Source organism: Chenopodium album, chromosome 17 (assembly GCF_948465745.1).
Source record: "Chenopodium album chromosome 17, dcCheAlbu1.1, whole genome shotgun sequence".
Taxonomy (NCBI): domain Eukaryota; kingdom Viridiplantae; phylum Streptophyta; class Magnoliopsida; order Caryophyllales; family Amaranthaceae; genus Chenopodium; species Chenopodium album.
In genome coordinates, this window is record NC_137850.1 from 39,874,893 (window position 1) to 39,887,369 (window position 12,477).

At 35.2% G+C, this 12,477-nt stretch overlaps 2 protein-coding genes and 1 pseudogene across 4 annotated transcripts; all 3 read left to right on the forward strand.

The window, feature by feature from the left end:
- The first annotated feature begins 1,235 nt into the window (after positions 1-1,235).
- Positions 1,236-3,899, forward strand: LOC145587948 (uncharacterized). 2 transcript variants are annotated; one of them, XM_081644593.1, is made up of 3 exons: positions 1,236-1,412; positions 2,350-2,403; positions 3,381-3,899. In XM_081644593.1, exons 1-3 carry the CDS (start codon positions 1,341-1,343, stop codon positions 3,576-3,578), a joined length of 324 nt encoding a protein of 107 aa, XP_081500719.1. In that variant the 5' UTR covers positions 1,236-1,340; the 3' UTR covers positions 3,579-3,899. The 2 variants fall into 2 exon arrangements, with proteins under 2 accessions (XP_081500719.1, XP_081500718.1); XM_081644592.1 differs by having other exon boundaries at positions 2,344-2,403; positions 3,381-3,888.
- Positions 3,900-4,765: 866 nt separating this feature from the next.
- LOC145587949 (nuclear pore complex protein NUP35-like) lies at positions 4,766-10,140 on the forward strand. Its single transcript, XM_081644594.1, has 4 exons — positions 4,766-5,016; positions 5,803-6,402; positions 6,505-6,616; positions 9,567-10,140. The coding sequence occupies exons 2-4, from the start codon at positions 5,831-5,833 to the stop codon at positions 9,870-9,872; spliced, it is 990 nt and encodes a 329-aa protein (XP_081500720.1). The 5' UTR covers positions 4,766-5,016; positions 5,803-5,830; the 3' UTR covers positions 9,873-10,140.
- Positions 10,141-11,444: 1,304 nt separating this feature from the next.
- On the forward strand, positions 11,445-12,433 carry LOC145588961 (CASP-like protein 3A1 pseudogene; annotated as a pseudogene). The gene is made up of 3 exons (XR_014101625.1): positions 11,445-11,722; positions 11,966-12,101; positions 12,218-12,433. The product of XR_014101625.1 is annotated as a CASP-like protein 3A1 pseudogene (transcript).
- Positions 12,434-12,477: the final 44 nt, after the last annotated feature.

The window sequence follows — 12,477 nt, forward strand, 5'->3', positions numbered from 1 at the left end:
CAAGAATATATTTTATACTCTATCACATCCCCTCCCGCTCCTACGAGAGCCCGTTAGGCTGGAAGTGTGGATGCAGCATGCGCCTTCCTCATACCCTGCGTTTAATATTCTATTTGAAAGTGGGGATGCATAAATTCAAACCCATAACCTTTGTGTCATACTGACTCTGATACCATGTTAAAGGACCATCACAACCAAAATCTTAAGGAGGATTCAGGCCCAAGAATATGTTGTATACTCTATCGGTTACATTAAGGCAACGATAATATCTACACATTTGATAAATCTCAATTTTACAGATCAAACATAACAAGATCATCTAATCAAACAACAAGTATTAGGACCTGTTCTCTTTAGCTTAGTTTCAGTTAAGTTCAGTTCAGTTTCTAATTTCCTTCTCTCATTAACAATTCAGTCAGCTCTGTCCAGTTCAGTTCAGTTCATCTCAGTTCAGTAAATTAGAACAGTCCCGGCCCTTAGTGTATCGATTACCATGTTAAATAGATTTATTGTCCATTCTTTAAATATAGGGCAATTTTAGATTACACGTTATCCTATAATTTGCCCTTTATTAGGGATACACCCAAAGGCCCAACACTCTATCATAACTTCCCCAATCACCCTCTTTCCCAACTAACACTAGGATTCAATCTCCTACCACCCGCGCTATCATTTGACCCGTCTGTAACCCTTCTGTTTTTAATTATACTGTTGTTCTTATTTAATATTTTATTATGAAGATCGTTATCAAAAAGTCGGAACAATATTTTGAGGAGGGAATAAATAAATAACTACTAAAATATCTAGATAGGTAAATTTTTTTTTTAAAAAAAACAAAAACAAGTATGTTACATATTCCACAAAAATAAGCATTACAGCTAATTTGGTTGCAAGAGGCTATAAATGTAACCATACATACAGATAAAGTTGAAAAATAAAAAAGTTAAACAGCTGGTGAAAATGCCTTGTGAAGTTGATATAGTTCTATAACATAAAAATCAACCAATTACCTTAGCTTTTTGCACAAAATAATCATACATGTTAGGGCACGAGATGCGAATGAACACAGTACACCTTAGGTTATCTTCTTATTGGTTGTAAGTCCTTCTCTTTATAAGTCTTTTTATTAAGTCAAACTAAAATCTCGTGAACTTTGTAGAAATATAGAACTTTACAAATTATATATGACACACCTAAGTTATTTATGTACTCCCTATATAAGCTAAGGAATTTGAAGAAAGCTTGTTATTATATGTAACTCTCTGAAAGGTGATGTTAATCAACTAAACAATCAACTAGTTGCTTAATAAGTAGTCATTGTCGTTGTCGTCGTTGTCGTTATGGCTTGTGTGCCTTGTGCCATTGAAATGGAGCCTAAGACCTTGAGTCCAGTACAGATTAACCATGTTAAGGTAATTTTCTTCTCTCCTACATTTAGTATTGAAGATAAAAAGTGATTAATAAATGTTCCTATATATGTTTTTTGTTAATTTTTTGCAAAATATATTTAAAGAGTGTATATTAAGCTACATTGTTTTAATTTAAATATGCATGTAGCCATGTAGGTATAGCATACAATCAATTTTATTTATTTATTTATTTTTTTTTTTGAACGGGCATACAATCAATATAAAATTTAATATTTAGACACTATGACTTAAAACAATTTTGGGTTTTATTTATTTACTACTTATTGAGGCAATTACTTTGATTTCACAAATTGTATTAATTACAGAGTTTGTGTAGTAGGTTAAAATTTAACATATATAATTATACACATTATATGCAACAATTACAAACTTTTTCTAGTTGACAGAGTGGTTGTACTTGTTTAAATGTTGCTTCAATATTAAAATAACTCAAACTATAATATTCATAACTAACTAGGTTATTGATCTATTTTATACACGGGTTTTTATAATAAAGCTAGGAAAAAAATACAATGTGATGAAATGACTATTAGGCTGAGATAAAATGTTAAGTATTAGGGAGTGCTCTGTATTAATTGTGTTATCGTGGGATTTTAAAAGACCATAAGTTTAAGTCATAAATATGTTATGGAGTAAATCTCTTCTAATCTAATCTTTTAAAAATAACAATAATGTGTGTTAGAGTGTAAAAAAGGAGAAAGGAAATCGAATGATATCAAAGGATGGCAACATTGGCAAATCTATATAAGGTTGTTGTTTTTGTAAATCACGTATAAATAATGTGAGACCGTATCTCTATACCTACTTATCTCTTCATTATTCATTATTGTTATTTATTTTTAATATAATGATAGAAATTTCCTAATGTTTTTCTCTCAATGTAAGTATACTGAGGAAATTTTTTATGTCGTAGGAACAGGCAGTAGCAATACAAAATTTGGAGCCAGAAATCGCCTCAGAAGTCTTCATTCAGGTAAAGCCCATAAATATTAAACTTCTTCGATTTTCTTGATTTTAATTGGGCAGCGCAAATAAGGCCCAGTTATGCATGCTGAACGTATTCCTGCTAAATTAAATTGGGCCAACAGTTAGTCTTGTGGGCTGTTAGTCATTACCTTCCAAACTTCAACTTATCACATATTATGTGTCACGTTTGAATATTTTATCTCAAAAATTGCACATAGCATGGAATGGAGGTAGTAAACTAGTAATAAAAATGTTTACTCTAGACGTCTAGCAATTCCCTTGCAAGTAGGGAGTAGGGGGGAATTAGAGAACCTACTTGCTTGGGGTGAGAATTGAACTTCTTTCATAGGGGTGGAAGGAAATCCTCTAACAAACTAGACTAACTTTGATTCTCATCTAACAATAGTAGTTGTTTCACTTGTTTGCGACATGCTTTGATTATACTATACTAGTATACTACGAGTACTAGTTAGAATTGTCAAAGTCGATGACAAGATATGCCATTAACTCAATAAGTGTAAGCTGTTTAACTATTAATTGTACTCCGTAAGTATTAGATAAACTCGAGAGTGGGGGGGGGGGGGGGAGGATATCAATCCATTTCCCCTTCTAATTTTATAATTTCTCTTGTTAGCAAAAACTCAATCTAATATATATATATATATGAAGGGGAGTTTTTCTCCGAGTTTTTAAAGAGCCACGTAGGATTTAATTTTCTTAGTGCGCCATGTAGGATTATAAATTTAAGTTGTAGTCAATTAAATAAGAGATTATTAATTTCTTTTACAATTAAATAATTCAAATGACACATAAGCAAAATTAAATAAGAATTTTATCTAATATCTTAAAACTAATATCATAACAATTTTAATCGCATAAATTGAAAAATATTTTTTTAAAAAATACTAACAAATCGTGCATCGCACGGGCTTCATCTAGTATGATTTAATTTTTTAACTTTAGCAATTGATTATTGTGTTGCAGGGATTGAGGGAGGGAATGGAGCAAATTGGTGAAGTAAATGATAATATAATCGGAGTTGATGCTACTAATAACGTTGATGAATGCATCAAGGAAGAAAAGAATAAAATAGAAAAGTCACACCATTGCTTATGCAACACTCCTCTAATTCAGTCACCTGATGAAGTTAGGCTAAAGGAGCCTGTTACTGCTCCTTTCTAGTCTTCAATATTCTTCATGTTATTAATCTTTACATAAATAAAGACTATAAGTGATGATGTCAAACAACTACTTGCGCATCTCTTCATTGTTAATACTTATTTATGTGGTCTCTTCAGAGACATCTAATAAAATTGGAACGATACAGGAAATTCTTATCTATGCATTTCAAGGAACTAATTGTGCGGTGAATATGTTACAACGACCTGATATGATTTATTATATGCAGGCATATCAAGATATATGAGATTATGAGATAGTAAGACGTCAACTTTAAGAGAAGTATGTCTTTGCTTTACAATAATAATATGAATTCATGTAATTTTTAGTGAGGGGGTTGGTTTAATTAACATTAATTGTACATAATGCCACTTTACTCCCATTCTCTTTGCACAAGTTAATACCAGTAGTAGAAGTGACAAATTGAATGGATAGGTGTCGATCTAATCTATCACTTGCTTTAATAAATTGGATGAAAACCCAAATTACATGGATGAAAAGTGGGTGATATACTAGTCAGATAGGCTTCGTATGGTGCTCAACTCCATCCATAAACCATTTATCCACCTGTTTAACAAATTTTCATCTTAACAATATACGAAGTAATAAATATGTTTTGAAGATTACTCATTTTTATCATTAACGGAGTATAATAGACACTACTCTACTCTTCAAAATTGATCTTACACCTAAAACCTAACTCCAACTATCCAAGGCTCCAAACCATTGTTGAAGTTAATTTTGACAAATTTTAATTCAAATGAAATTGAGGACATCTAACACAATTTTTTTTATATGTTGTTGGCCGCACCACCATGTGGTCAGGGTTACTCGAGTTACTCGATCAGGGGTTATTTGAGGGGTTCGGTCAGGAGTTATTTGAGGGGTTCGGTCAGGGGTTACTTGATCAGGGTTATTAGGTTAGGGATTACTCGAGGAATTACTCGGTCAGGGGTTGAGTTACTCAAGGGGTTAATCGGTCAGGAATTAATTGAGGAATTGCTCGGTTAGGGGTTACTCGAGGGGTTAATCGATCAGGAATTACTTGGTCAGGAGTAACTCGAATAACCCATAACCAAGAAATTCGAGTAAAACTCAAACAACAAAGTGTGGCCAATCACATAGAAAAAGTGGGGTTTACAAAGTGGGCAATATAGTCATTATCATAAGTAAAATTGAAAGCGAAAACCTTGCAACCCCGCTGCACAATTCCATTCTCCCCGCTCTCTTTACACTCCGATCAATTTGAATCCTTATTTCATCACTAACATTTCCCCCTTTCTCTCTCTTCTTCGCCGGAAAATATTGCCGACATCTCTGCAACCTAAGATTCCGACCACCGCCGCCGTAGTTTCGTTGCATTCTAGCTTCATCTTTCTCTCATTTCCCTCTATAAACCCTAATACTCTTAAACCCTAACTCTAACAAATCATTTTCCGCGGTTAGTTAAATTCTTCGCTATTTTACTTCTTCTCGTGTTTAATTCAGTTTTTTCCTCTCAAACTAGCTTAATTTTTTCTGTTGAATTTGAGTTTTTAATTGCTGTTTTTTAGTTTGTTCAATTTGATGTAGAAGTTTAATTGAATTGAAATTTGGAAACCCTTGATTTGGTGTTTTTGTTGATATATTTCAGTTTATGCATGTTTTTTTGTGTTATTAAATTGGAAGTATGGAATCTGCTTTGTAAAGCAATTGGGGGCAGTAAAAAGGAAATGCATAGGAAAATGGTGAAGTCTTTAACAATTTTTTGGAATTATTTGGGATTAGTTGGGGGAATATGTAAATATTTCTTAGCAATTTCCGCTCTTTTTTCTGCTATGAGTTGGCAGACATTCAAATTATTACTTTGTTTCGGACCGATGTGATGATTGGAATAGTTTCTCACAAATTGGTGGAATTTTCTGATGAATTTTCTGACGAACCTATGTAAAATCTGTAAAATTTGTAGGACTTCAATTTGAAAATAGAGTTCTATTTCTACGAAAGGGTAGAATAGTTTTATAGATGCCCACTACTCCTTGAATAAGAAAGAGTATGATGTCTGTTTATTGTTCTTGTTTTTTCAAATTTGAATATCTGTATATTGTTAGTGAACACTGTTGTTCCTAATTTTCTATCGTATGCTTAGCGTCTATCTCATTTGCGTTCATAGTTCAGATTAGATGTGGTATATAGTTTTGTTCCTTACACTATTCATTTTGTTATGTTTTGGTTTTTATTATTGCAGAGGTTTTTTTGTAAAACTATATCCGAAGATGAGTTCAACAGTGCATAGAACCCCGAAATCGGGAAGACAGTCATTGTTTTTCAATGATTTAGCTACACCTGTCTCGTCTAGGAGGGGTAAATTTTCAACCCCTGGTCAAGCAGCGGCAGTTTCTGCCCTATGGCGTGAAAATTTCGCAAGTTCTGATCTTCCGCCTCCACCAATGTTTTCTTTAGAAGACCGGTCTGACTTCACACCAGAATCTGGAATTATGGACTATCCAATGTCTCCTGAACCTAGGTCAGATCCTAGAACTCCTGTTCAGACTTCTGGCCGAGAGTTCTCAACACCTCTTAAAAGCAAATCTGAGGCTAGTACATCAATGGCTTTAACAACAAGTCAGCATAATCAACAAGGGTCCTCGGGCATGAATTGGTGGTCCCCTAGTAAAAGCACTAGTGACCAAGAAGAGAAGGGAAAAGGATCCCCTGTTGAGGGTGTTGTTCAGCCAGGAGCTTTGATTACTGTTCCTGCACCAAGGGAAGTAGCGAGGCCTGAGATGCAAAGGAGCAGTTCTCCAGCTGGTAACCTCAATGAAGAAGAATGGGTCACTGTTTATGGGTAAGTTATGACATTCATTTTGACTATTATATGTGAGCATGATGCTATTTTATAATTTATGCACCGTCTCTTGACCTTTTTCTAATACAAATGTTTTAACAGATTCTCTCCCGGTGACACTAATTTAGTCTTACGGGAGTTTGAAAAGTGTGGTGTGATATTAAAGCATATTCCAGGACCAAGAAATGCTAATTGGATGCACATTCTCTATCAGGTATCCAGTTCTGGCATAACCTTTTGTTATTGCTAACTGCTAAGCATGCTTCTTTTAAGGTTCTTTTGCCCCTTCTCCTGAGTGCTGTGCTCAAGTGTCTTTAACTTGGTATCACTGTAAGCATTAGAAAAATTACTCCACTGTGCTTTAAATATGCTACATATAACTGGGCACACAAATTTAGAATAGGAGAGTGATTATGAAAGATGAAAAGAGGGACCATGTGATGAGGAGGGATATAGGTAGAACACATTAACAAAGTTGAGTATGTAGATATATCTAAATTAGCGAATTGTAGCTATTAATAGAGAACGAAGGAAGTAATTTGTTATCGCATTTAAAAGTTGGTGAACCCCTGCGTTTGTTTTGTGATAGAATGGATTATGTTCTGAACTGAATGTTAAGGGAAAAATTGAAACTTCATAGTTCTATAAACAAGTCCTAGGATATTAACAATCATTTGAGGGCTTTCCACTGTTTTGAGCAAACTAGTCACCCTCCTAGCCTCCCTTAATTAAACAGTTTACTTTCCCTGAATGAGTAGAATGTTTTTACTGTGACTATTTATTTATTGTCATTAAATAGTATGATGTGAAAATTGGTAGTAATTTGTAATCAATAAATAATTAAAATTACTACCGTTTTGGTAGGGTGAGTTGTTTCAGTCCTTACAGGTGGTTGGGGTTTTGGGGGGGGGGGGGGGGTTTCAGCATTTCAGGTGAGGTGGGTGGTTTAGGGGGGGGGGGGGTGGTTTCAGCCTTTCAAGTGAGGTGGGTGGTTTAGGGGGGGGGGGGTGGTTTCAGCCTTTCAAGTGAGGTGGGTGGTTTAGGGGGGGGGGGGGGGTGTGGTTTCAGCCTTTCAAGTGAGGTGGGTGGTTTAGGGGGGGGGGGGGAGGGTGGTTTCAGCGTTTCAGGTGAGGTGGGTGGTTTAGGGGTGGGGGTGGCTTCGAGGTGGGGTTGTGTAGTTTTGGGTGAGTGGGGTGGGTTTGAGCTGAGGTTGGGTGGTTTTGGGTGTGGGAAAGGGTCACTTTAGGATATGGGCAAAGAAAATTTCCACCGTATAGAAAGTGCAATAATTAGAGGCCACCATGTATGATTTCCCAATTCTAACAGTGTTGTGTTTTTGGGTAGCAAGAATGCAGTCTACTCTAGTCTTGTGATTGGAATTTACTTCTTATGTTACTTCTGACCATGGCTGAAATTCTCTTATACAATTAACATTCTTTGCGTTATTTACCAATACCTCAGCAACTTGGCCAAAGCCAACACACCTACTGATCTGTAGGTTTCACTTGCTGTGCTGCCTCACTGCAAGTTTCTATGTGACTTGACTGGTTTGGTATGGTCTGGTCTGATCCAGACCTGTTCCCGTTCCCGAACACTGATTTCTTTCACTCTATCTCCCTTCTGGTATATCAATATAAAGCCCTAGAATTGGATTTTGGTTAAAAATCTTAACTGTATTAAAACTTGCTTGTTTAACTTCTTTCATAACCCTTTGACATTAACTATTGAATATATCATCCTAATAACTCCCTCACGGATGACAAACTATGTATCTTTGCACCCTTTATGAGACTTCTTAGAAGGTTTATATATATTTATTCTCTACTTGTACTCTATCTCACCTTTGTTCAACTTTTTGAAACTTGTTTCATTTTTAGGCATCCCAAAATATTGGCATGGTTTTAACTTTCAAATGGAAAACATTGTTTTACTTTCTGAATTTTTGCTAAGGGCCTTGTAAACAGGCAACAACACAACATAAAATGTAGGAGTAAATTATAATATAAAATTGTGAATGCGCTAGTGTATTTTATGCGTTAGAAAATTTGGTGAGGGCTAACTCTGCAACAATCACCCTTTAGTTTTAAATACTTTGAAACATTCTCTTAAGATTGTTTTCTAGTACCTTTTATAATGTTTTTAGTGAAGAAACTATCTTTGTTTTTTATAATTACCTCTAAGCTAAATTATGACCTCATCTTACCTTTAGAGGGATTAGTCTTCAGCCTTTTTTTTTCCTTGATTGGCTAAACACTGTTAAATTGAGGGTCACAGATGGACATTCTAAAGCTAAAGCTAAAAGTTTATGTCAATTGAGAAGGTGCCATTAATTGTTGTTCATTTTTAGAACTTTGGAAGCAAATCTAAAAAAGATGAGAGAGGTAATAATCGGAATGCTTTTTATTTTTATTCTTCTTCATTTTAATGACTTTGAAACACCTGCCTATTGGAATGGAGGAATTTTTTTTTTTTTTTTTTAATTTTGTTCTCGTCTTTATTTGACCTCTCCAACTCGAGCTTTTTGAGTCTCCTCTATTCATTGTATTTTCATTTCTCTATTGATTTTATATAGGCAATTAGTTCTGAGAACTCATATCCTGTGGTAAGACCTGTTATTGCAACTTCTTTTTAGGATCTCTGTGATTCAAGCTACCTTTGCATTATCCCTGTGTTATCATCCATTCTTTTGTAATTAAAAAAACAGTTTTCAAGGCTTTGTTTTCTTTTGATTACCATTGTCTTAGCATCCTTGTCTCCTCGAGTTGCTCATTGAATGACATTTCTTTTCCATGCCACTGGAATTTTTCTTTTGGCTTTTCAGTTGGGAAAGTTATTTTTAGGGCAGTTGAAACTGTAGTTTAGTTCCCCTTGTGAGTTATTCTGTGTTGGGGTTCCTTTGTCTTGTTGGGTGAAAAAAAATCAGGCATTGGGAGATGTATTGACTAATGAACTTTTTTCTGACTGTTGATCTTTTATGTAGTTTGTTCATCCCATCTTCTCTATTCGTTAATCATCTTCTTCACTTCACATTAGTTTCCTTCAGTATCCACTAGACAATCTATGCTTCTGGTGCATTTCCTGCGTTTATTTGTATTTGTGCCCCTCATATCATATTACTGCTAGCTTGAATGGTTAATATCTGTGCTTTTTCTACTTATTTTCAGAATCGTGCTGATGCTCGGAAAGCACTTAGCAAGAATGGATCACAAATTAATGGAGTCCTTATTGTGGGAGTGAAGCTTGTCGATCCAGGTCAGCGCCAGGCTCTTGATGAAAGGGCCAACAACCAAGGATTTATGCCTCTGCCACCTGCATCATCATCTGGTTTGAATTCTGAGCAATTCAGATCGAATCCAGCTCACCCTTACTATCTTCAAAATGGTACCAGTACAACCAAACAGTCTGGTGCAATTGCTTCCCCTGCAAAATCCGTTGTATCTAGAGTCATGGATTTAATGTTTGGTGTTTAGATGTGTTCCCCAAACTCAACACAGTTTTGAGCTGCGTTCTCAGGAAATTGATGGTGTAGTAGTTTGTATTCAAGCAGAATCTTGTTCAGAATCAATGTATGTGCTATGAGGAGCCCAGATAGCGAGCAAAGAAAATATAATCTTTGTAGCCACAAGAGGCTGGATTTTGTACTGTTTATCATTCTTTCGATTCTTGAATTTGGATTGAACCAATGAAATTTTACATTTTTCAAAATGGAAATGAAAATACATGAAAGCTCTATTGATAGATATGAGAAGTAATATAGCATGCCTAAATGTCTTCATTTTATAACTTTTGTGTATACAGTATAGAGAATATGGATATGAAGAGCAGCAACCTGGCTTGACATGTCTACGAACTCTGTCGTAGTAACATGAACAACTATATTCCTACACAAAACATGTACCTGATATACAAGTAAGTTTAAAGTTTAAATCCATTTGTCGTATCAATGATCTGATTTTCTTAGCTAGTTTATGAACTACCCATAATCAATATGAAACCATACTTAATTAAGTAAATACCTGTATTCTGTAGAGTATATACATGAACCAGTGTGCCATGTACAGTGTTGGATTACTGTGATTAAGTAAATTAAGTAAATACCTGTATTCTGTAGAGTATATACATGAACCAGTGTGCCATGAAGTCATGCTTAAAAGTCACGGAATTTTTAAGGGATCTAAAAGATTGAAAATCGTTCAAAGTTCCAACAGGTGTTGAACATGAAATTCCCTTTTGATTTGAACGTAACAAACAATCAATGAAGCATTTTGACCCAATTAAATCCCACTACACTGCTTGGTCACGAGTACTTCCATCACTTGTCCCTCAGTTCTTCCTTCTTTTTTTTTTTTGTCTCTCTTTTCCATCTTTGTTTTCCCCATTTTGGAGAAAAAAAAAATCATAATTTGCAAGGAATGATAGCTAGAAAATGACAACTTTGCTTGACGAAGTACTATTTCCAAGACAATAAGTTCAAGAAAATATATGAAATATTTCCTTCATTCTTTTTTATTGGTTACGTTTTGATATTTGACCTAAACAAAAGTGTGTCCATAAAAAATAAAAAAAAACACATTCATCTAACTTCACTTGAAGTTTGAATATTAAATCTACGGCCGTTAAATCTAATTATGACTTTGAATTTGTATACTTGTATATACGGTGAAATCATTTAAACTTATTTTTATTAAAATGAAGATAACCTTTTGAGTAAAGACGTACTGTTGAAAATAGCTTAAGCTAACAAGAAAACATGATTGAAGTTTAGCAAAAACAAGTCGAGTGGAATATAGATCACAAGCCAAATTTCTACCATGCGTGATAATTCCATTACCCAAACAAGTGCAGAAGTAGTGCCTCTAATATTGCACCACTTGAATTTGTCCTTACAAACAAAGAAACCCCGGTAACCCAAACTCAGTCCTTACCTAAACAACCAATTCACACATTTTCAAATTTCAAAGCTCCCTTTCTTCCTTTATAAACAGCTATTCCTAGTTCTTAATACAATCACACTATTCAAGTGAACACAAATTTCGACATTAATGGCAGAAGAGTGTAAAACAACACAACCACCACCAGTGGCAGGGCTAGAAATGGGGACAATGAATGGTCCATTGGCATCACCTTCTCCGTTTTCGATAAGTCGAAAAGTGAGGCCTGCTATGGTTGATGGTGTTCATGTAATGCTTAGGCTGCTTTGTTTAGTGAGTTCAATGGTGGGATTGTCTTTAATGGTTACAGCTAAACAATCGTCAACTTTATCTCTTTATGGGTTTCAGCTCCCTGTTTACTCTCACTGGTCTTTTTCTGACTCTTTTGAGTAAGTCTTCTTTTAATACTCCGTCGAATTTTACTTATGCTTGCTTAATTAAGTAAGTGTAAATACTATTCTTTCAAAAAAAAATAAAGTGTAAATACTATGTCCGTCTCAGTTTACTTGCCTCACATAACCCGTTAAGATCCAGCAAAAAAAAAAAAAAAACGGTCAAATGAAACAAGTAATGTGAGACATAGGGAGTATGTAATTTGTCTTAGAATTTTCTGAGTCTTGGCTAATGTACAGGTACCTGGTTGGAGTTTCAGCAACAGTTGCTGCTCATTCTTTACTGCAGTTGTTGATCAGTGCGGCGAGGTTGCGAAAGAAGGCTGTTGTTATTCCCTCTCAGAAATATGCTTGGGTTATCTATGCTGGTGATCAGGTGAAAATCTAATGAAGCTGAAAAATGCATTAAATATTTCTGTTAGTCACTGATGCAGATTGTGATTTCTGTGCTAAAACCCTGAAGTTTTTATTTTTGATCTTTTTGGGAGGCAGATATTTGCATATGCAATGATGAGTGCAGGCTCAGCTGCTTCAGGGGTGACTAGCCTGAACCGAACAGGAATTCGACACACAGCTTTGCCTAATTTCTGCAAGCCTCTACGCGCTTTCTGTGACCGAGTTGCTGCCTCCATTGCGTTCACCTTCCTGAGTTGCATCTTGCTTGCTGCCTCTGCTGTTCTTGATGTTATTTGGCTAACGTGTTACTGACTTATTTTTATTTTTGTTTGTATTTGGTCTTGGTTTTAACCGCG

What these genes read in the sequence shown, in the direction of transcription:
- LOC145587948 (XM_081644592.1), top strand. Translation starts at nt 1,341, where the DNA reads ATGGCTTGTGTGCCTTGTGCCATTGAAATGGAGCCTAAGACCTTGAGT. An exon ending in TACAGATTAACCATGTTAAG is followed by an intron (nt 1,413 to 2,343) that starts GTAATTTTCTTC and finishes TTTATGTCGTAG; the next exon opens with GAACAGGCAGTAGCAATACA. An exon ending in CCTCAGAAGTCTTCATTCAG is followed by an intron (nt 2,404 to 3,380) that starts GTAAAGCCCATA and finishes ATTGTGTTGCAG; the next exon opens with GGATTGAGGGAGGGAATGGA.
- LOC145587949 (XM_081644594.1), top strand. Translation starts at nt 5,831, where the DNA reads ATGAGTTCAACAGTGCATAGAACCCCGAAATCGGGAAGACAGTCATTG. An exon ending in GAATGGGTCACTGTTTATGG is followed by an intron (nt 6,403 to 6,504) that starts GTAAGTTATGAC and finishes ATGTTTTAACAG; the next exon opens with ATTCTCTCCCGGTGACACTA. An exon ending in GGATGCACATTCTCTATCAG is followed by an intron (nt 6,617 to 9,566) that starts GTATCCAGTTCT and finishes ACTTATTTTCAG; the next exon opens with AATCGTGCTGATGCTCGGAA.